The sequence below is a fragment of the Bombina bombina genome, chromosome 8, assembly GCF_027579735.1.
Source record: "Bombina bombina isolate aBomBom1 chromosome 8, aBomBom1.pri, whole genome shotgun sequence".
NCBI lineage: Eukaryota > Metazoa > Chordata > Amphibia > Anura > Bombinatoridae > Bombina > Bombina bombina.
The window spans coordinates 313138194-313162874 of NC_069506.1; the positions used below are offsets into that span (position 1 = coordinate 313138194).

At 42.8% G+C, this 24681-nt stretch overlaps 1 protein-coding gene across 1 annotated transcript in view; it reads right to left on the bottom strand.

Annotated features, from left to right (window-relative positions):
* NCAPD3 (non-SMC condensin II complex subunit D3) overlaps nt 1-24681 on the bottom strand; it is a 273275-nt gene that overhangs the window by 113166 nt on the left and 135428 nt on the right. The window contains exon 19 of the mRNA XM_053691510.1: nt 8043-8158. Coding sequence (XP_053547485.1) covers nt 8043-8158 — 116 coding nt within the window. The remainder of the gene's footprint in view (nt 1-8042; nt 8159-24681) is intronic.

Here is a 24681-nt window from a genome sequence, read left to right on the forward strand (position 1 = left end):
CACAGGCGGTCTTACCTTGAAACCTATTCTGTACCCTTGTGAAACAATGTTCTGAATCCAAAGACTTTGAATCAAATTGATCCAAACATCTTTGAAAAATCGTAACCTGCCCCCTACCAGCTGTGCTGGAATGAGGGCTGCACCTTCATGCGGATTTGGGAGCTGGTTTTGACTTTCTAAAAGGCTTGGATTTATTCCAGACTGGAGAAGGTTTCCAAACGGAAACGGTTCCTTTAGAAGAAGGGTCAGGCTTTTGTTCCTTATTCTGACGAAAGGAATGAAAACGATTAGCAGCCCTATATTTACCTTTAGATTTTTTATCCTGAGGTAAAAAGGCTCCCTTCCCCCCAGTAACAGTTGAAATTATTGAGTCCACCGAGAACCAAACAATTTATTACCTTGGAAAGAAAGAGAAAGCAAAGTTGACTTAGAAGTCATATCTGCATTCCAAGACTTAAGCCATAAAGCTCTTCTGGCTAAAATAGCTAAAGACATATACCTGACATCAATTCTAATGATATCGAAAATGGCATCACAAATAAAGTGATTAGCATGTTGAAGGAGTTTAACAATGCTATAAGCATTATGGTCTGACACTTGTTGCGCTAAAGCCTCCAACCAGAAAGTTGAAGCTGCAGCAACATCAGCCAAAGAAATAGCAGGTCTAAGAAGATTACCTGAACATAAATAAGCCTTCCTTAGAAAGGATTCAAGCTTCCTATCTAAAGGATCTTTAAACAAAGTACTATCTGCCGTAGGAGTAGTAGTACGTTTAGCAAGAGTAGAAATAGCCCCATCAACTTTGGGGATTTTCTCCCAAAACTCTAATCTATCAGAAGGCAAAGGGTACAATTTCTTAAACCTTGGAGAAGGAGTAAATGAAGTACCCAGACTATTCCATTCCCTAGAAATTACTTCTGAAATAGTATCAGGAACTGGAAAAACTTCTGGAATAACTACATGAGGTTTAAAAACTGAATTTAAATGCTTATTAGTTTTAATATCAAGAGGACTAGACTCCTCCATATCTAATGCAATCAACACTTCTTTAAGTAAAGAACGAATAAACTCCATCTTAAACAAATATGAAGATTTATCAGTGTCAATATCTGAGGTAGAATCTTCTGAACCAGATAGATCCTCATCAGAAATAGATAAGTCAGAATGATGGCAGTCATTTAAAAATTCATCTGAAATATGTGAAGTTTTAAAAGACCTCTTACGTTTACTAGAAGGAGGAATAACAGACAGAGCCTTCCGAAAAGAATTAGAAACAAATTCTTTAACATTAACAGGAACATCCTGAACATTAGATGTTGAAGGAACAACAGGTAATGGATTATTACTAATGGAATTGCTATCTGCGTTTGATAGCTTATCATGACAACTAACATAAACTACAGCCGGAGGAACAGTTACCAAAAGTTTACAACAAATGCACTTAGCTTTGGTAGAACCGACATCAGGCAGTGCTTTTCCAGAAGTAGATTCTGATCCAGGGTCAGGTAGGGACATCTTGCAATATGTAAAAGAAAAAACAACATATAAAGCAAAATTATCAAATTCCTTAAATGGCAGTTTCAGGAATGGGAAAAAAATGCAAAAAGAAACAAGCCTCTAGAAAACCAGAAGCAACTAAAAAGTGAGACTGAAATAATGTGAAAAAAACTGGCGCCAAGTATGATGCCCACATTTTTGGCGCCAAGTATAACACCCACATATTTTGATGCCAAGAATAACGCCCATATTTTTTGGCGCCAAAAAAACGTCCGCAATACACATAAGTAAAAAAATGACGCAATTACGTGAAAACTTCCGGCGCCAACTATGACGAAATTTTTGCGCCAAAAAAATCTCGCGGCAAAAATGACGCAATAAATAGAAGCATTTTCTGCACCCGCGAGCCTAAGAGCCCACAATTTTTGAAAAAAGTCAATTGAAAATTTTAAGGTAAGAAAAATAAAATTTATATGCATTTTCCCAAAAAATGAAACTGACAGTCTGAATGAAGGAATACCGATTATCCTGAATCATGGCAAATATAAGTTTAAACACATATATTTAGAACTTTACATATAAAGTGCCCAACCATAGCTTTGAGTGTCATAAATAGAAATAAGACTTACTTACCCTAAGACACTCATCTACATATAGTAGATAGCCAAACCAGTACTGAAACGAGAATCAGTAGAGGTAATGGTATATAAGAGTATATCGTCGATCTGAAAAGGGAGGTAGGAGAAGAAATCTCTACGACCGATAACAGAGAACCTATGAAATAGATCCCCTAGAGGAAGACCATGGTATTCAAATAGGCAATACTCTGTTCACATCCCTCTGACATTCACTGCACTCTGAGAGGAAAACCGGGCTTCAGCCTGCTGCGAAGCGCATAACAACGTAGAATCTAACACAAACTTACTTCACCACCTCCATGGGAGGCAAAGTTTGTAAAACTGAATTGTGGGTGTGGTGAGGGGTGTATTTATAGGCATTTTAAGGTTTGGGAAACGTTGCCCCTCCTGGTAGGAATGTATATCCCATACGTCACTAGCTCATGGACTCTTGCTAATTACATGAAAGAAACATACATCTGGATGGAGAGACCACTCCCCTGGATGTAAAGTGACGGCTGAGATAATCTAATTCCCAATTGTCTACACCTGGTATATGAATTGCAGATATTTGACAAGAGTTGGATTCCAACCAAGAAAGTATTGAGATACTTCCTTCATTGCTGAAGGACTGAAAGTCCCTCCTTAATGATTGACATATGCCCCCTGTTGTGATATTGTCTGTTTGAAAACTAATGTAAAGTTCTCTCTTCAATAGAGGCCATGCCTGAAGAGCTCTGAAAATAACAGTTCTAAAATATTGTTTGGTAACCTCACCTCTTGAGGTTTCAAAACCCCTTGTGCTGTCAGAGACCCACAGACAGCTCCCCAACCTGTAAGACTTGCATCTGTTGTGATCACAGTCCAGGTAGGACGAACAAATGAGGTCCCTTTAACATTAAGGTGATAGTCTAACCACCAAGTCAGAGAGAGTTGAGTTTTGGGATTTAAAGTGAAAGTCAATCCTAGTGTTTAAACAAATAAAGGGGACTTTCATTCATGAAGTATAAGATACTTCATGTAGTAAGCTCCTTTATTTGTTTCAATCGATCGCCGTTCTTAGCTACTACAGCAGCCCACAGCTAAAACATTTTTTTGCTAAGAGGTGACTTTCACCTCTTAGCCAATAGCCGTGCAGTAAATCAGAGTATAATCCCTGCACTATTGGAGCAACATGCAAAGCTGTAGAGGTCTCATATGAAAACGAGCAAAGGGGATCGCGTCCGATGCTGCAGCAATGAGACCTAAAACGGTGACCTTTGTCTGAGGAATCAAGAAACCCTTTTGTAAATTGATCCTCCAACCATGTTCTTGAAGAAACCACACCAGTTGTTTCGTGTGAGATTCTGCTAAATGAAAAGATTTAGCTAGTACCAAGATATCGTCCAAATAAGGAAACACTGCAATACCCTGCTCTCTGATTACAGATAGAAGGGCACCGAGAACCTTTGAAATGATTATTGGAGCTGTCGCTAGGCCAAATGGAAGAGCGACAAATTGGAAATGCTTGTCTAGAAAAGAGAAGCTCAGAAAACAATAGTGTTCTGGATGAATTGGAATGTAAAGGCAAGCGTCCTGTAAGTCTGTTGTGGACATGAAATTACCTTGCTGAACTAAAGACAGAATAGTCCTTATAGTCACCATCTTGAAAGTTGGGACTCTTCCAAAATGATTTAAAACTTTCAGATACAGAATTGGTCTGAACGAATCTTCTTTCTTTGGGACAATGAATAGATTTGGATAAAAACCCAAACCCCGTTCCTGCAGAGGAACTGGAATAATCACCCCTGAAAGCTCTACGTCTGAAAAGCATTTCCGAAAAGCCTGACCCTTTACAGGGTTTGTTGGAACATGAGAAAGAAAGAATCTTCCCATGGAAGGTCTTATTCTGAAACCTATTCTATACCCCTGAGAAACAATATTCTGAATCCACTGATTTTGAAAAGAAACTGTCCAAATGTGTTGAAATAATTTTAATCTGCCCCCCCCACCAGTAGAACGGGTTTGAGGGCCGCACCTTCATGCAGTCTTAGGGGCTGGATTTGGTTTTTTATAACGCTTGGATTTATTCCAATTCGGAAATGGTCTCCAATTAAAGCCAGAGGCCTTAGGGGAAGGAGAGGTCTTTTGTTCTCTATTCTGACGAAAGGAACGAAAACTATCGGAAGCTTTAAATTTACCCTTAGATTTCTTATCTTGGGGCAGAAAAACTGCCTTTCCCCCGGTGATAGTGGAAATATTAGAATCCAATTGAGAACCAAATAAATTACTACCCTGAAATGATAAAGAGAGTAATCTAGATTTAGACTCCATATCAGCATTCCAAGATTTAAGCCATAAAGCTCTTCTAGTAAGAATAGCTAGACATAGATTTAATATCAATCTTAATGACATCAAATATAGCAACACAAATAAAATGGAATAGCATGTTGAAGTAAAAGAACAATGCTAGACAATTCAGGATCTATTAACTGTTGAGCTAAACTGTCAAACCAAAAACTTGAAGCAGCAGCAACATCAGCCATAGAACTGGCAGGTCTAAGAATATAGCCAGTATGTAAATATGCTTTTCTAAGATAGGATTCAATCTTCCTATCTAAAGGATCCTTAAAGGAAGTACTATCTTCCATAGGAATAGTAGTACGTTTGGCCAGAGTAGAAATAGCCCCATCAACCTTAGGGACTTTTTCCCAAAACTCTAAATTAGCCACAGGTAAAGGATAAAGCTTTTTAAACCTAGAAGAAGGGTTAGAAGAAGTACCAAGTTTAGACCATTCCTTAGTAAACATATGAGAGATAGCATCTGGAATAGGTAAAACATCAGAAGTTTTAATAACAGAATTCAAACGTTTGCTATACTTATTATCAGGTGAACTAGATTCCTCAATACCCAAAGTAAACAATACTTCTTTTAATAAAGAACAAATATATTCAATCTTAAAAAGAAAAGGTTGATTTATCAATTTCAGTCTCTGAAGTAGGATCCTCTGAGCCAGATAAATCCTCATCAGCAGAAGATACTTCAGTATGCTGTCGATCAATACAAGCTTCATCAGATTTATGAGAGTTTAAGAGAGACCTTTTAAGATTATTTGAATGAGGAATAGCAGTCATAGCCTTCTCTATGGTTGTAGCAATATCATCTTTTATATCTAGAGGAATATCATGTATATTAGACTGTGAAGGTTCAACAATAGATGTATTTGTACCTAAAGAAACATTATCAGCATGTAATCATTTTCATAACAAGTGCCACATGTTTGAGCTAAAGTTCAGCTAATTTACAACATACACACTTAGCTGTGGTAGAACTGTGTTCAGGCAGCTTAATTCCTACAGTAACATCAGAGGCAGGATCAGTCTGAGACATCTTGTAAAATGTAACAAAAAAGAATAACATTTAATCAAAATATCAAATTTCCTCAAAATAGCAGTTTCAGGAAAGGGAAAAAATGCTTATGATAAAATTAAGGTAATAATCAAAAGCAAGCAACCTAGCCCTCTATGAAAACAAATGAGAGCAGAGAGCAAAAGAGGGAGAGACTTAATATAACTAATTTTGGCACCAAGAATGGCGCAAATGCAGAAAGAAGCTTTTGCCAGAAAAGCTTAACAAGTGAAAGGATGCGACACACAACATAACAGGCGTGACTTTGCGCCAAAAAAAAACGTGCAACAAGAAAATCGCAAGAAATGACATGACTCATCACGACAGGCACGACTTCACGCCAAAAATGTTGCAATAAAAAGTAACATTCTGCGTCATTGCGAGCTGAAGCCCACAACATTTTTAAAGAAACAGTCTCCAAGTTACAATTAACTGGGAACCCCAGGTAAGTCTAAAAAAAAAACTCCCATAAACATAAATTCCATGCTGAAACTGTTAGACTGCAAAGGAAAATACACAGACCTGACTCATGGCAAATATATACAATATACATTTAAAACTTTATAAGATAAAGTGCCAAACATATCTGAGAGTGTCTTAAAAAATGATAATACTTACCAGAAGACACTAATCCACATATAGCAGACACCCAAACCAGTACTGAAACATAAATAAAAAGAGAGAAGCGCTCAACCTGGGAACGAACAATAGCATAATAGCTTGTTCTATGGCTAGTTACCACCCTAGAAGCAGCCTCTTTTTGCTCAATATGTGCCTTTCACAGAGAAGAACTTTCCTGTAGCATATCAGTCTGATCCTGACTTAACAGTGCAGCCCAGCCCCGAAATACCAAGCAATCCCTCTCTGAACAAGAGAAACAGCAAAACCCCAGACGTACGTTTCAGCCTATTGTGGGCCTCGTCAGTGAGGTGCAGCCATATCCCTCTAGGCACACTGAGCAACGGGTCCACGTCTGGATTCCCGCATCACACTTAGGGAGACTTCCCTAAGTGTCATAATTTGCATAAATAAAAAGAGAGAAGCGCTCAACCTGGGAACGAACAATAGCATAATAGCTTGTTCTAGGGCTAGTTACCACCCTAGAAGGAGCCTCTTTTTGCTCAATATGTGCCTTTCACAGAGAAGAGCTTTCCTGCAGCATATCAGTCTGATCCTGACTTCACAGTACAGTCCAGCCCCGAAATACCAGGCAACACTTTGAGCAAAAAGAGGCTGCTTCTTGGGTGGTAACTAGCCATAGAGCAATCTATTATGCTATTGTTCGTTCCCAGGTTGAGCGCTTCTCTCTTTTTATTTATGCAAATTATGACATTTTGGGAAGTCTCCCTAAGTGTGATGCGGGAATCCAGACGTGGACCCGTTGCTCAGTGTGCCTAGAGGGATATGGCTGCACCTCACTGACGAGGCCCACAATAGGCCGATACGTACGTCTGGGGTTTTGCTGTTTCTCTCATTCAGAGAGGGATTGCCTGGTATTTCGGGGCTGGACTGTACTGTGAAGTCAGGATCAGACTGATATGCTTCAGGAAAGTTCTTCTCTGTGAAAGGCACATTTTGAGCAAAAAGAGGCTGCTTCTTGGGTGGTAACTAGCCATAGAGCAAGCTATTATGCTATTGTTCGTTCCCAGGTTGAGCACTTCTCTCTTTTTATTTATGCAAATTATGACATTTTGGGAAGTCTCCCTAAGTGTGATGCGGGAATCCAGACGTGGACCCGTTGCTCAGTGTGCCTAGAGGGATATGGCTGCACCTCACTGACGAGGCCCACAATAGGCCGAAACGTACGTCTGGGGTTTTGCTGTTTCTCTCGTTCAGAGAGGGATTGCCTGGTATTTCGGGGCTGGACTGTACTGTGAAGTCAGGATCAGACTGATATGCTTCAGGAAAGTTCTTCTCTGTGAAAGGCACATTTTGAGCAAAAAGAGGCTGCTTCTTGGGTGGTAACTAGCCATAGAGCAAGCTATTATGCTATTGTTCGTTCCCAGGTTGAGCGCTTCTCTCTTTTTATTTATGCAGTACTGAAACATATCAGCAGAGGTAATGGTAGTGGAGTATAATGTTGATCTGTAAAGGGAGGCAGCAGATGAATCCCTGCGACCGATAACAGAGAGCCTTAGAATAGATTTACCATAGGTGAAAACATGGCGTGATCAGGCAATACTCCCTTCACATCCCTCATCAGACAAACACTGTACTTTGAGAGGAACTGGGCTTCAAAATGCTTAGAAGCGCCTATCACAGAAGAAAATCAAGCACATATTGCTTCACCACCTCCACAAGGAGGCAAAGTTTGTAAAACTAAGGTATGAGTGAGGTAGGAGGTGTATTTATAGGCATTCTGAGGTTTGGGAAACATTGCCCCCTCCTGGTAGGAATCTATATCCCATACGTCACTAGCTCATGGACTCTTGCCACTTACATGAAAGAAATCACATAGCCATATAAATATCACCTATAGCTATAAAAATATCACAGTCATATAAATATCACATAGCCAAGTGTGGCTAAGCTGGCTTTACCTGTATTCCCTCAGGGGTATCACAATGAGCATGGCAGAGCTTCTGCAGAGACTCCACCGCTGAACTGATCACCTCTGGGGGAGACTTAAACTCTTTCAACCAGGATTTTACATGATCTGTCACAAAGAAAATATTTACTTAAGTGGGGCAGAAGGATAGTATGTGTAATTACTGAGACTTATCTTTTCTACTTATACACAAAAAAGGAAAATTTATGCTTACCTGATAAATTGATTTCTTCTATGATACGACGAGTCCACGGATTCATCATTTACTTGTGGGATATTATCCTCCTGCTAACAGGAAGTGGCAAAGAGCACCACAGCAGAGCTGTCTATATAGCTCCTCCCTTGACTTCACCCCCCAGTCATTCGACCGAAGGTATAGGAAGAAAAAGGAGAAACTAAAAGGTGCAGCGGTGACTGAAGTTTTAAACCAAAAAATATAATCTGTCTTAAATTGACAGGGTGGCCGTGGACTCGTCGTATCAGAAGAAATCAATTTATCAGGTAAGCATAAATTTCCTTTTCTTCTATAAGATACGACGAGTACACGGATTCATCCTTTACTTGTGGAATACAATACCAAAGCTACAGGACACGGATGAATGGGAGGGACAAGACAGATTCCTAAACAGAAGGCACCACTGCTTGAAGAACTTTTCTCCCAAAAACAGCCTCAGAAGAAGCAAAAGTATCAAATTTGTAAAAGGTATGAAGGAAAGACCAAGTCACAGCCTTACAAATCTGTTAAACAGAAGCATTGTTTTTAAAAGCCCATGTGGAAGCCACCGCTCTAGTAGAATGAGCTGTGATTCTTTCAAGAGGCTGCTGTCCAGCAGTCTCGTATGCCAAACGGATTATGCTTTTCAGCCAAAAAGAAAGAGGTAGCCGTAGCTTTTTGACCTCTACGCTTTCCAGAATAGACAACAAACAGAGAAGATGTTTGACGGAAATCCTTGGTCGCTTGCAAGTAAAGCTTCAAAGCGCGAACCACGTCTACGTTATGTAACAGACGCTCCTTCTTAGAAGAAGGAAGGGTTAGGACACAGAGAAGGAACAACAATTTCCTGATTAATATTCTTATTTGAAACAACCTTAGGAAGGAATCCAGGTTTAGTGCGCAAAACCACCTTATCAGAATGGAATATAAGATAAGGCGAGTCGCATTGCAACGCAGATAGCTCAGAAACTCTTCGAGCAGAAGAGATAGCAACTAAAAACAGAACTTTCCAAGATAGAAGTTTAATATCTATGGAACGCATGGGTTCAAATGGAACCCCTTGAAGAACATTAAGAACTAAATTAAACACAGGCTTAATTCTAACCAAAGCCTGAAAAAACGACTGAACGTCTGGGACATCTGCCAGACGCTTTTGTAGTAAGATTGACAAAGCAGAAATCTGTCCCTTTAAGGAACTAGCTGATAACCCCTTCTCCAATCCTTCTTGGAGAAAGGACAAAATCCTAGGAATCCTGATCTTACTCCATGAGTAGCCTTTGGATTCGCACCAATAAAGATATTTACGCCATATCTTATGATAAATTTTCCTAGTGACAGGCTTCCGAGCCTGAACCAAGGTATCAATGACCGACTCAGAGAATCCCCGCTTAGATAGAATCAAGCGTTCAATCTCCAGGCAGTCAGCTGCAGAGAAACTAGATTTGGATGTTGGAACGGACCCTGAATGCGCTATCAATATTACCGAAGCCCTCTCCTGTTTGATTCTTGCAATCAGACGAGGTAGAAGAGGAAAAGGAGGAAACACAGAAGCCAGGTTGAACGACCACGGGACTGCTAGAGCATCTATCAGTACTGCTTGAGGATCCCTTGATCTGGACCCGTAACAAGGAAGTTTGGCATTCTGACGAGATGCCATCAGATCCAATTCCGGTGTGCCCCATTGATTAATCAATTTTGCAAACACCTCCGGATGGAGTTCCCACTCCCCCGGATGAAAAGTCTGAAGACTTAGAAAATCCGCTTCCCAGTTCTCCACTCCTGGGATATATATTGCTGATAGATGGCAAGAGTGAGTCTCTGCCCATTGAATTATTTTGGAAACCTCTATCATCGCTAGAGAACTCTTTGTTCCCCCTTGATGATTGATATATGCTACAGTCGTGATATTGTCTGACTGGAACCTTATGAATTTGGCCGAAGCCAGCTGAGGCCACGCTTGAAGCGTGTTTAATATCGCCCTCAGTTCCAGAATATTTATTGGTAGTAAGGACTCCTCCTGAGTCCACACACCCTGAGCCTTCAGGGAATTCCAGACTGCACCCCAGCCCAAGAGGCTGGCGTCCATCGTCACTATGACCCATGCTGGCCTGCGGAAGCACATTCCCTGGGACAGATGATCCTGTGACAACCACCAAAGAAGAGAGTCTCTAGATCTAGATTTATCTGCGGAAATAAATCTGCATAATCCCCATTCCACTGTCTGAGCATGCACAGCTGCAGTGGTCTGAGATGTAGGCGAGCAAACAAAACTATGTCCATTGCCGCTACCATTAGTCCAATTACCTCCATACACTGAGCAACTGATGGCCGAGGAATGGAATGAAGTGCTCGGCAAGAGGTTAAGATCTTTGATTTTCTGATCTCCGTCAGAAAAATCTTCATGTCTACCGAGTCTATCAGAGTTCCTAGGAATGGAACTCTTGTCAGAGGAACACGTGAACTCTTTTTTTATGTTCACCTTCCACCCGTGAGTTCTTAGAAAAGCCAACACGATGTCCGTGTGAGATTTGTCTAGATGGCAAGTTGACGCCTGAATCAAAATATCGTCCAGATAGGGCGCCACTGCTATACCCCGCGGCCTTAGAACCGCCAGAAGGGACCCTAGCATCTTTGTGAAAATTCTGGGAGCTGTGGCCAACCCGAAAGGAAAGGCCACAAACTGGTAATGTTTGTCCAGGAAGGCGAACCTGAGGAACTGGTGATGATCTTTGTGGATAGGAATGTGAAGATAGGCATCCTTCAAATCCATGGTGGTCATATATTGACCCTCCTGGATCATTGGTAAAATTGTTCGTATGGTCTCCATCTTGAAAGATGGGACCCTGAGAAATTTGTTTAGAGTTTTGAGATCCAAAATCGGTCTGAAGGTTCCCTCTTTTTTGGGAACCACGAACAGATTGGAGTAAAACCCCTGCCCTTGTTCTACGTTTGGAACTGGGCAGATTACAACCATGGTATATAGGTCTTCTACACAGCGTAAGAACGCCTCTCTTTTTGTCTGGTTTATAGACAAACGTGAAAGATGAAATCTCCCCCTTGGGAGAGAATCTTTGAATTCTAGACGATACCCCTGGGTCACAATTTCTAATGCCCAGGAATCCTGAACGTCTCTTGCCCAAGCCTGAACGAAGAGAGAAAGTCTGCCCTCTACTAGATCCTGTCCCGGATCGCGGGCTGCCCCTTCATGCTGCCTTGGTAGCAGCAGCAGGCTTCTTGGCCTGTTTACCTTTATTCCAGGTCTGGTTAGGTCTCCAGACTGACTTGGATTAAGCAAAGTTCCCCTCCTGCTTGGAGGCGGATGAGGAAGTAGAGGGACCGCCTTTAAAGTTTCGAAAGGAACGAAAATTATTCTGTTTGGTCCTCAATTTAACCGTCTTGTCCTGAGGAAGGGTATGACCTTTACCTCCAGTAATGTCAGAAATGATCTCCTTTAGTTCAGACCCGAATAGGGTCTTACCCTTAAAGGGAATAGCTAAAAGCTTGGATTTAGATGACACATCAGCAGATCATGACTTAAGCCATAACGCTCTACGCGCTAAAATGGCAAAGCCTGCATTCTTAGCCGCTAATTTAGCCATTTGGAAAGCGGCATCTGTTATAAAAAAATTTGCTAGCTTGAGAGCCCTAATTCTATCCAAAATATCATCTAATGGGGTCTCAACCTTAAGAGACTCCTCTAGAGCCTCAAACCAAAAAGCTGCTGCAGTAGTTACTGGAACAATGCACGCTATAGGTTGGAGAAGAAAACCCTGATGAATAAACAACTTCTTTAGAAGCCCTTTTAATTTTTTATCCATAGGATCTTTGAAAGCACAACTGTCCTCAATAGGTATAGTTGTACGCTTAGCCAGGGTAAAAATAGCTCCCTCCACCTTAGGGACCGTCTGCCACGAGTCCCGAATAGTGTCAGATATGGGAAACATTTTCTTAAAAGTAGGAGGGGGAGAGAACGGAATGCCTGGTCTATCCCATTCAATGTCCGAAATTCTTCTAAGGACTGGAAAAACATTAGTGTAAGTAGGGACCTCTAGATATTTATCCATTTTACACAGTTTCTCTGGTGGGATGACAATAGGGTCACAATCATCCAGAGTCACTAAAACCTCCCTGAGTAACAAGCGGAGGTGTTCAAGCTTAAACTTAAAGGCCGTCACATCTGAGTCTGTTTGAGGGAACATCTTTCCTGAATCAGAAAGCTCTCCCTCAGACAGCAATACCCCCACCCCCAAATCAGAACACTGTGAGCGTTCATCGGAGATGGCCAATAAAGCATCAGAGGGCTCAGCATTTTTACTCTAATACTGGACCTACTGCTCTTACCCTGTAAACCAGGCAGTTTAGATAATACCTCTGTAAGGGTAGTAGACATAACTGCAGCCATATCTTGCAGGGTGAAAGAATTAGACGCACTAGAAGTACTTGGCGTCGCTTGGGCGGGTGTTAAAGGTTGTGACATTTTTGGAGAAGTAGATGGCATAACCTGATTCTCTTCTGACTGAGAATCATCCCGAGACATACTTTTATCAGCTAAAATATGTTCTTTGCAATGTAAGGCCCTTTCAGTACATGAGGGGCACATTTGAAGTGGGGGTTCCACAATGGCTTCTAAACACATAGAACACTGGCTTTCCTCAATGTCAGACATGTTAAAACAGGCTAGTAATGACCACAAACAGGCTTGAAAACACTTTATTTTGTAAAAAAAATAATCTGAAAAAACGGTACTGCGCCTTTAAGAGAAAAAAAGCATACAATTTTTCCAAAACTGCTTTAAAACGATAAAATTATCTCAATTTTATGATAAATGTATCCCAACTTATCAGTTAAGATTGCCCCACAAGGAAAGGAATACTTAACCCTTAAGAACAAAAAACGCTATATCAAAAACGTTATAGTTAAACAAAAACACCCCCTGCACCTCAAGGGTCTGCAAAATCGGATTAACCTTTCGATTAGGCCCAAACTTTCCTGAAAGGCCCACCGGAGTTGGAGCTTGCATGGGAACAACAACTGCGCAACTGAGGCGTGAAAATAGGCCCCGCCCATCTAACTCGATGTCTCACAGCCTTAACAATAACCGCACCAGAGCAGTCTAAAACCTTGCCATGTGAGTTCATATACTCATCTAAGTGAAGCCATGTGTACCTTCCATTGTTAAAATAAAGTCAAAACGTTTGCCACAAAAAAACATAATTTATGCTTACCTGATAAATTTATTTCTCTTGTAGTGTATCCAGTCCACGGATCATCCATTACTTATGGGATATTCTCCTTCCCAACAGGAAGTTGCAAGAGGATCACCCACAGCTCCTCCCCTCACTGCCATATCCAGTCATTCGACCGAAACAAGACGAGACAGGAGAAACCATAGGGTGCAGTGGTGACTGTAGTTTAATTAAATTTAGACCTGCCTTAAAAGGACAGGGCGGGCCGTGGACTGGATACACTACAAGAGAAATAAATTTATCAGGTAAGCATAAATTATGTTTTCTCTTGTTAAGTGTATCCAGTCCACGGATCATCCATTACTTATGGGATACCAATACCAAAGCTAAAGTACACGGATGATGGGAGGGACAAGGCAGGATTAAACGGAAGGAACCACTGCCTGAAGAACCTTTCTCCCAAAAACAGCCTCCGAAGAAGCAAAAGTATCAAATTTGTAAAATTTTGAAAAGGTATGAAGCGAAGACCAAGTCGCAGCCTTGCAAATCTGTTCAACAGAGGCCTCATTTTTAAAGGCCCAGGTGGAAGCCACAGCTCTAGTAGAATGAGCTGTAATCCTTTCAGGGGGCTGCTGTCCAGCAGTCTCATAGGCTAAGCGAATTATGCTCCGAAGCCAAAAGGAAAGAGGATGCCGAAGCTTTTTGACCTCTCCTCTGTCCAGAGTAAACGACAAACAGGGAAGATGTTTGGCGAAAATCTTTAGTAGCTTGTAAGTAAAACTTCAAGGCACGGACTACGTCCAGATTATGTAAAAGACGTTCCTTCTTTGAAGAAGGATTAGGACACAATGATGGAACAACAATCTCTTGATTGATATTCTTGTTAGAAACCACCTTAGGTAAAAATCTAGGTTTGGTACGCAGAACTACCTTATCTGCATGAAAAATCAGATAAGGAGAATCACATTGTAAGGCAGATAGCTCAGAGACTCTTCGAGCCGAGGAAATAGCCATCAAAAACAGAACTTTCCAAGATAAAAGTTTAATATCAATGGAATGAAGGGGTTCAAATGGAACTCCTTGAAGAACTTTAAGCTCCATGGAGGGAGCAACAGGTTTAAACACAGGCTTAATTCTAACCAAAGCCTGACAAAATGCCTGGACGTCTGGAACCTCTGCCAGACGCTTGTGCAAAAGAATAGACAGAGCAGAAATCTGTCCTTTTAAAGAACTAGCTGATAATCCTTTGTCCAAACCCTCTTGGAGAAAGGACAATATCCTAGGAATCCTAACCTTACTCCATGAGTAATTCTTGGATTCACACCAATAAAGATATTTACGCCATATCTTATGGTAGATTTTCCTGGTGACAGGCTTTCATGCCTGTATTAAGGTATCAATGACTGACTCGGAGAAGCCACGCCTTGATAGAATCAAGCGTTCAATCTCCATGCAGTCAGTCTCAGAGAAATTAGATTTGGATGATTGAAAGGACCGTGTATCAGAAGGTCCTGTCAGAGTCCATGGTGGAAAGGATGACATGTCCACTAGGTCTGCATACCAAGTCCTGCGTGGCCACGCAGGTGCTATCAGAATCACCGATGCTCTCTCCTGTTTGATTTTGGCAATCAGTCGAGGAAGCAGAGGAAACGGTGGAAACACATAAGCCAGGTTGAAGAACCAAGGCGCTGCTAGAGCATCTATCAGCGTCGCTTCTGGGTCCCTGGACCTGGATCCGTAACAAGGAAGCTTGGCGTTCTGGCGAGATGCCATGAGATCCAACTCTGGTTTGCCCCAACGATGAATCAACTGAGCAAACACCTCCGGATGAAGTTCCCACTCCCCCGGATGAAAAGTCTGACGACTTAGAAAATCCGCCTCCCAGTTCTCTACGCCTGGGATGTGGATCGCTGACAGGTGGCAAGAGTGAGACTCTGCCCAGCGAATTATCTTTGAGACTTCTAACATCGCTAGGGAACTCCTGGTTCCCCCTTGATGGTTGATGTAAGCCACAGTCGTGATGTTGTCCGACTGAAATCTGATGAACCTCAGGGTTGCTAACTGAGGCCAAGCTAGAAGAGCATTGAATATTGCTCTTAACTCCAGAATATTTATTGGGAGGAGTTTCCCCTCCTGAGTCCACGATCCCTGAGCCTTCAGGGAGTTCCAAACTGCGCCCCAACCTAGAAGGCTGGCATCTGTTACAATCGTCCGCCACCAGAGAAGAGAATCTCTGGTCTCTTGATCCAGATTTAGTAGAGGGGACAAATCTGAGTAATCCCCATTCCACTGACATAGCATGCATAACTGCAGCGGTCTGAGATGCAGGCGCGCAAATGGCACTATGTCCATTGCCGCTACCATTAAGCCGATTACTTCCATGCACTGAGCCACTGACGGACGTGGAATGGAATGAAGGACACGGCAAGCATTTAGAAGTTTTGATAACCTGGACTCAGTCAGGTAAATTTTCATCTCTACAGGATCTATAAGAGTCCCTAGGAAGGTGATTCTTGTGAGTGGGGATAGAGAACTCTATTCCACGTTCACTTTCCACCCATGCGACCTCAGAAATGCCAGAACTATCTCTGTATGAGACTTGGCAATTTGAAAGCTTGACGCCTGTATCAGGATGTCGTCTAGATACGGAGCCACCGCTATGCCTCGCGGTCTTAGAACCGCCATTAGTGAGCCCAGAACCTTTGTAAAAATTCTCGGGGCTGTGGCCAACCCGAAGGGAAGAGCTACAAATTGGTAATGCCTGTCTAGAAAGGCAAATCTTAGGAACCGATGATGATCTTTGTGAATCGGTATGTGAAGGTAGACATCCTTTAAGTCCACTGTGGTCATATACTGACCCTCTTGGATCATGGGTAGGATGGTCCGAATAGTTTCCATCTTGAATGATGGAACTCTGAGGAATTTGTTTAAGATCTTTAGATCCAAGATTGGTCTGAAGGTTCCCTCTTTCTTGGGAACCACAAACAGATTTGAATAAAACCCCTGTCCCTGTTCCGTCCGCGGAACTGGATGGATCACTCCCATTACTAGGAGGTCTTGCACACAGCATAGGAATGCCTCTTTCTTTATCTGGTTTGCTGATAACCTTGAAAGATGAAATCTCCCATGTGGAGGAGAAGCTTTGAAGTCCAGAAGATATCCCTGAGATATGATCTCCAACGCCCAGGGATCCTGAACATCTCTTGCCCACGCCTGGGCGAAGAGAGAAAGTCTGCCCCCCACTAGATCCGTTTCCGGATAGGGGGCCGTTCCTTCATGCTGTCTTGGGGGCAGCAGCAGGTTTTCTGGCCTGCTTGCCCTTGTTCCAGGCCTGGTTAGGTTTCCAGGCCTGTCTGGAATGAGCAACAGTTCCCTCTTGTTTTGAAGCGGAGGAAGTTGATGCTGCTCCTGCCTTGAAATTTCGAAAGGCACGAAAATTAGACTGTTTGGCCTTTGATTTGGCCCTGTCCTGAGGAAGGGTATGACCCTTGCCTCCAGTAATGTCAGCAATAATTTCCTTCAAGCCAGGCCAGAATAAGGTCTGCCCCTTGAAAGGAATGTTGAGTAATTTAGAATTCGAAGTCACGTCAGCTCACCAAGATTTAAGCCATAACGCCCTACGCGCCTCGATGGCGAATCCGGAATTCTTAGCCGTTAGTTTAGTCAAATGAACAATGGCATCAGAAACAAATGAGTTAGCTAGCTTAAGCGTTCTAAGCTTGTCAATAATTTCCTCCAATGGAGCTGTATGGATGGCCTCTTCCAGGGCCTCAAACCAGAATGCCGCCGCAGCAGTGACAGGCGCAATGCATGCAAGGGGCTGCAAAATAAAACCATGTTGAATAAACATTTTCTTAAGGTAACCCTCCAATTTTTTATCCATTGGATCTGAAAAAGCACAACTGTCCTCAACCGGGATAGTGGTACGCTTTGCTAAAGTAGAAACTGCTCCCTCCACCTTAGGGACCGTCTGCCATAAGTCCCGTGTAGTGGCGTCTATTGGAAACATTTTTCTAAATATAGGAGGTGGGGAAAACAGAATTTATGTTTACCTGATAAATTACTTTCTCCAACGGTGTGTCCGGTCCACGGCGTCATCCTTACTTGTGGGATATTCTCTTCCCCAACAGGAAATGGCAAAGAGCCCAGCAAAGCTGGTCACATGATCCCTCCTAGGCTCCGCCTACCCCAGTCATTCGACCGACGTTAAGGAGGAATATTTGCATAGGAGAAACCATATGGTACCGTGGTGACTGTAGTTAAAGAAAATAAATTATCAGACCTGATTAAAAAAACCAGGGCGGGCCGTGGACCGGACACACCGTTGGAGAAAGTAATTTATCAGGTAAACATAAATTCTGTTTTCTCCAACATAGGTGTGTCCGGTCCACGGCGTCATCCTTACTTGTGGGAACCAATACCAAAGCTTTAGGACACGGATGAAGGGAGGGAGCAAATCAGGTCACCTAAATGGAAGGCACCACGGCTTGCAAAACCTTTCTCCCAAAAATAGCCTCAGAAGAAGCAAAAGTATCAAACTTGTAAAATTTGGTAAAAGTGTGCAGTGAAGACCAAGTCGCTGCCCTACATATCTGATCAACAGAAGCCTCGTTCTTGAAGGCCCATGTGGAAGCCACAGCCCTAGTGGAATGAGCCGTGATTCTTTCGGGAGGCTGCCGTCCGGCAGTCTCGTAAGCCAATCTGATGATGCTTTTAATCCAAAAAGAGAGAGAGGTAGAAGTTGCTTTTTCACCTCTCCTTTTACCGGAATAAACAACAAACAAGGAAGATGTTTGTCTAAAATCCTTTGTTAAACACTAAAAAACTCTAAGCCATCTCCGTGGAGATGTTGCCTGTACAACGGCAAAGAGAATGACTGGGGTAGGCGGAGCCTAGGAGGGATCATGTGACCAGCTTTGCTGGGCTCTTTGCCATTTCCTGTTGGGGAAGAGAATATCCCACAAGTAAGGATGACGCCGTGGACCGGACACACCTATGTTGGAGAAAAGGGCACACCGGGCCTATCCCACTCCTTGCTAATAATTTCTGTAAGCCTTTTAGGTATAGGAAAAACATCAGTACACACCGGCACCGCATAGTATCTATCCAGCCTACACAATTTCTCTGGAATTGCAACTGTGTTACAGTCATTCAGAGCAGCTAATACCTCCCCAAGCAATACACGGAGGTTCTCAAGCTTAAATTTAAAATTAGAAATCTCTGAATCAGGTTTCCCAGAGTCAGAGATGTCACCCACAGAATGAAGCTCTCCGTCCTCATGTTCTGCATACTGTGACGCAGTATCAGACATGGCTCTTACAGCATTTGCGCGCTCTGTATCTCTCCTAACCCCAGAGCTATCGCGCTTGCCTCTTAATTAAGGCAATCTAGATAATACCTCTGACAGGGTATTATTCATGATTGCAGCCATGTCCTGCAAGGTAATCGCTATGGGCGTCCCTGATGTAATTGGCGCCATATTAGCGTGCGTCCCCTGAGCGGGAGGCGAAGGGTCTGACACGTGGGGAGAGTTAGTCGGCATAACTTCCCCCTCGATAGAACCCTCTGGTGATAATTCTTTTATAGATAAAGACTGATCTTTACTGTTTAAGGTGAAATCAATACATTTAGTACACATTCTCCTATGGGGATCCACCATGGCTTTCAAACATAATGAACAAGTAGGTTCCTCTGTATCAGACATGTTTAAACAGACTAGCAATGAGACTAGCAAGCTTGGAAAACACTTTAAACAAGTTTACAAGCAATATAAAAAACGTTACTGCGCCTTTAAGCAACACAAATTTTGTCAAAATTTGAATTAACAGTGAAAAAAGGCAGTTACACTAACAAAACTTTTACAGTGTATGTAACAAGTTAGCAGAGCATTGCACCCACTTGCAAATGGATGATTAACCCCTTAATACCAAAAACGGAATAATAAATGACAAAAACGTTTTTCAAACAGTCACAACAACTGCCACAGCTCTACTGTGGCTTTTTACCTCCCTCAACACGACTTTTGAAGCCTTTTGAGCCCTTCAGAGAAGTCCTGGAACATGCAGGAAGAAGCTGGATGTCTGTGTCTGTAATTTTTGCTGCGCAAAAAAAGCGCTAAAATAGGCCCCTCCCACTCATATTACAACAGTGGAAAGCCTCAAGGAACTGTTTCTAGGCAAAATTCATGCCAGCCATGTGGAAAAAACTAGGGCCCCAATAAGTTTTATCACCAAACATATATAAAAAACGATTAAACATGCCAGCAAACGTTTTAAAATACACTTTTATAAGAGTATGTATCTCTATTAATAAGCCTGATACCAGTCGCTATCACTGCATTTAAGGCTTTACTTACATTACTTCGGTATCAGCAGCATTTTATAGCAAATTCCATCCCTAGAAAAATATTTTAACTGCACATACCTTATTGCAGCAAACCTGCACGCTATTCCCCCTCTGAAGTTACCTCACTCCTCAGAATATGTGAGAACAGCAAAGGATCTTAGTTACTTCTGCTAAGATCATAGAAAACGCAGGCAGATTCTTCTTCCAAATACTGCCTGAGATAAACAGTACACTCCGGTACCATTTAAAAAACATAATTTATGCTTACCTGATAAATTTATTTCTCTTGTAGTGTATCCAGTCCACGGATCATCCATTACTTATGGGATATTAACTCCTCCCCAACAGGAAGTGCAAGAGGATTCACCCAGCAGAGCTGCTATATAGCTCCTCCCCTAACTGCCATTACCAGTCATTCGACCGAAAACATGCAGACAAAGGAAAACCATAGGGTGCAGTGGTGACTGTAGTTTAATGGAAAAATTACCTGCCTTAAAGTGACAGGGCGGGCCGTGGACTGGATACACTACAAGAGAAATAAATTTATCAGGTAAGCATAAATTATGTTTTCTCTTGTTAAGTGTATCCAGTCCACGGATCATCCATTACTTATGGGATACCAATACCAAAGCTAAAGTACACGGATGACGGGAGGGACAGGCAGGCTCTTTATACGGAAGGAACCACTGCCTGAAGAACCTTTCTCCCAAAAACAGCCTCCGAAGAAGCAAAAGTGTCAAATTTGTAAAATTTGAAAAAAGTATGAAGAGAAGACCAAGTTGCAGCCTTGCAAATCTGTTCAACAGAAGCCTCATTCTTAAAGGCCCAAGTGGAAGCCACAGCTCTAGTAGAATGTGCTGTAATTCTTTCAGGAGGCTGCTGTCCAGCAGTCTCATAGGCTAACCGTATTATGCTACGAAGCCAAAAGGAGAGCAAGGAGAGAGGTAGCCGAAGCTTTTTGACCTCTCCTCTGACCAGAATAAACGACAAACAGGGAAGACGTTTGTCGAAAATCCTTAGTTGCCTGTAGATAAAATTTCAGGGCACGGACTACATCTAGATTGTGTAGCAGACGTTCCTTTTTCGAAGAAGGATTAGGACACAAAGATGGAACCACAATCTCTTGATTGATATTCCTGTTAGTGACCACCTTAGGTAGGAACCCAGGTTTAGTACGCAGAACTACCTTGTCTGAATGAAAAATCAGATAAGGAGAATCACAATGTAAGGCAGATAACTCAGAGACTCTTCGAGCCGAGGAAATCGCCATTAAAAACAGAACTTTCCAAGATAACAACTTGATATCAATAGAATGAAGGGGTTTAAACGGAACCCCCTGTAAAACATTAAGAACTAAGTTCAAACTCCATGGTGGAGCAACAGTTTTAAACACAGGCTTGATCCTAGCTAAAGCCTGACAAAAAGCTTGAACGTCCGGAACTTATGACAGACGTTTGTGTAAAAGAATGGACAGAGCTGAAATCTGTCCCTTTAAGGAACTAGCGGATAAACCCTTTTCTAAACCTTCTTGTAGAAAAGACAATATCCTCGGAATCCTAACCTTACTCCATGAGTAACTCTTGGATTCGCACCAATATAAGTATTTGCGCCATATCTTATGGTAAATCTTTCTGGTAACAGGCTTCCTAGCCTGTATTAAGGTATCAATAACTGACTCAGAAAAACCACGTTTTGATAAAATCAAGCGTTCAATTTCCAAGCAGTCAGCTTCAGAGAAATTAGATTTTGATGTTTGAAGGGACCCTGGATCAGAAGGTCCTGTTTCAGAGGTAGCGACCAAGGTGGACAGGATGACATGTCCACTAGATCTGCATACCAAGTCCTGCGTGGCCATGCAGGCGCTATTAGAATCACTGATGCTCTCTCCTGTTTGATTCTGGCAATCAATCGAGGAAGCATCGGGAAGGGTGGAAACACATAAGCCATCCCGAAGGTCCAAGGTGCTGTCAAAGCATCTATCAGAACCGCTCCCGGATCCCTGGATCTGGACCCGTAACGAGGAAGCTTGGCGTTCTGTCGAGACGCCATGAGATCTATCTCTGGTTTGCCCCAACGTCGAAGTATTTGGGCAAAGACCTCCGGATGAAGTTCCCACTCCCCCGGATGAAAAGTCTGACGACTTAAGAAATCCGCCTCCCAGTTCTCCACTCCCGGGATGTGGATTGCTGACAGGTGGCAAGAGTGAGACTCTGCCCAGCGAATTATCTTTGATACTTCCATCATTGCTAGGGAGCTTCTTGTCCCTCCCTGATGGTTGATGTAAGCTACAGTCGTGATGTTGTCCGACTGAAACCTGATGAACCCCCGAGTTGTTAACTGGGGCCAAGCCAGAAGGGCATTGAGAACTGCTCTCAATTCCAGAATGTTTATTGGTAGGAGACTCTCCTCCTGATTCCATTGTCCCTGAGCCTTCAGAGAATTCCAGACAGCGCCCCAACCTAGTAGGCTGGCGTCTGTTACAATTGTCCAGTCCGGCCTGCTGAATGGCATCCCCCTGGACAGATGTGGCCGAGAAAGCCACCACAGAAGAGAATTTCTGGTCTCTTGATCCAGATTCAGAGTAGGGGACAAGTCTGAGTAATCCCCATTCCACTGACTTAGCATGCACAATTGCAGCGGTCTGAGATGTAGGCGTGCAAAGGGTACTATGTCCATTGCTGCTACCATTAAGCCGATCACCTCCATGCATTGAGCTACTGACGGGTGTTGAATGGAATGAAGGACACGGCATGCATTTTGAAGCTTTGTTAACCTGTCTTCTGTCAGGTAAATCTTCATTTCTACAGAATCTATAAGAGTCCCCAAGAAGGGAACTCTTGTGAGTGGAAAGAGAGAACTCTTCTTTTCGTTCACCTTCCATCCATGCGACCTTAGAAATGCCAGTACTAACTCTGTATGAGACTTGGCAGTTTGAAAGCTTGAAGCTTGTATCAGAATGTCGTCTAGGTACGGAGCTACCGCAATTCCTTGCGGTCTTAGTACCGCCAGAAGAGCACCCAGAACCTTTGTGAAGATTCTCGGAGCCGTAGCCAATCCGAATGGAAGAGCTACAAACTGGTAATGCCTGTCTAGAAAGGCAAACCTTAGATACCGGTAATGATCTTTGTGAATCGGTATGTGAAGGTAAGCATCCTTTAAATCCACTGTGGTCATGTACTGACCCTTTTGGATCATGGGTAAAATTGTCCGAATAGTTTCCATTTTGAACGATGGAACTCTTAGGAATTTGTTTAGGATCTTTAAATCCAGGATTGGCCTGAAAGTTCCCTCTTTTTTGGGAACCACAAACAGATTTGAGTAAAACCCTTGTCCCTGTTCCGACCGTGGAACTGGATGGATTACTCCCATTAATAAAAGCTCTTGTACGCAGCGTAGAAACGCCTCTTTCTTTATTTGGTTTGTTGACAACCTTGACAGATGAAATCTCTCTCTTGGGGGAGAGTATTTGAAGTCCAGAAGGTATCCCTGAGATATCTCTAGCGCCCAGGGATCCTGGACATCTCTTGCCCAAGCCTGGGCGAAGAAAGAAAGTCTGCCCCCCACTAGATCCGTTCCCGGATCGGGGGCCCTCAATTCATGCTGTTTTAGGGGCACCAGCAGGTTTCCTGGCCTGCTTGCCCTTGTTCCAGGACTGGTTAGGTCTCCAGCCTTGTCTGTAGCGAGCAACAGATCCTTCTTGTTTTGGAGCAGAGGAAGTTGATGCTGCTCCTGCTTTGAAATTCCGAAAGGAACGAAAATTAGATTGTCTAGCCTTAGGTTTGGCTCTGTCTTGAGGCAGGGCATGGCCTTTACCTCCTGTAATGTCAGCGATAATTTCTTTCAATCCGGGCCCGAATAAGGTCTGCCCTTTGAAAGGTATATTAAGAAATTTAGACTTAGAAGTAACGTCAGCTGACCAGGATTTTAGCCACAGTGCTCTGCGCGCCTGAATGGCGAATCCGGAATTCTTAGCCGTAAGCTTAGTTAAATGTACTACGGCATCTGAAATAAATGAGTTAGCTAACTTAAGAGCTTTAAGCCTGTGTGTAATCTCATCTAATGGAGCTGATTCAAGTGTCCCTTCCAGAGACTCAAACCAAAATGCTGCTGCAGCCGTGACAGGCGCAATGCATGCAAGGGGTTGCAATATAAAACCTTGTTGAACAAACATTTTCTTAAGGTAACCCTCTAACTTTTTATCCATTGGATCTGAAAAGGCACAGCTATCCTCCACCGGGATAGTGGTACGCTTAGCTAAAGTAGAAACTGCTCCCTCCACCTTAGGGATCGTTTGCCATAAGTCCCGTGTGGTGGTGTCTATTGGAAACATCTTTCTAAATATCGGAGGGGGTGAGAACGGCACACCGGGTCTATCCCATTCCTTAGTAACAATTTCAGTAAGTCTCTTAGGTATAGGAAAAACGTCAGTACTCGACGGTACCGCAAAATATTTATCCAACCTAAACATTTTTTCTGGTATTGCAACTGTGTTACAATCATTCAGAGCCGCTAACACCTCCCCTAGTAATACACGGAGGTTTTCCAGCTTAAATTTAAAATTTGAAATATCTGAATCCAATCTGTTTGGATCAGAACCGTCAGCCGCAGAATGAAGCTCTCCGTCCTCATGTTCTGCAAGTTGTGACGCAGTATCTGACATGGCCCTAACATTATCAGCGCACTCTGTTCTCACCCCAGAGTGATCACGCTTACCTCTTAGTTCTGGTAATTTAGCCAAAACTTCAGTCATAACAGTAGCCATATCCTGTAATGTGATTTGTAATGGCCGCCCAGATGTACTTGGCGCCACAATATCACGCACCCCCCGAGCGGGAGATGCAGGTACTGACACGTGAGGCGAGTTAGTCGGCATAACTCTCCCCTCG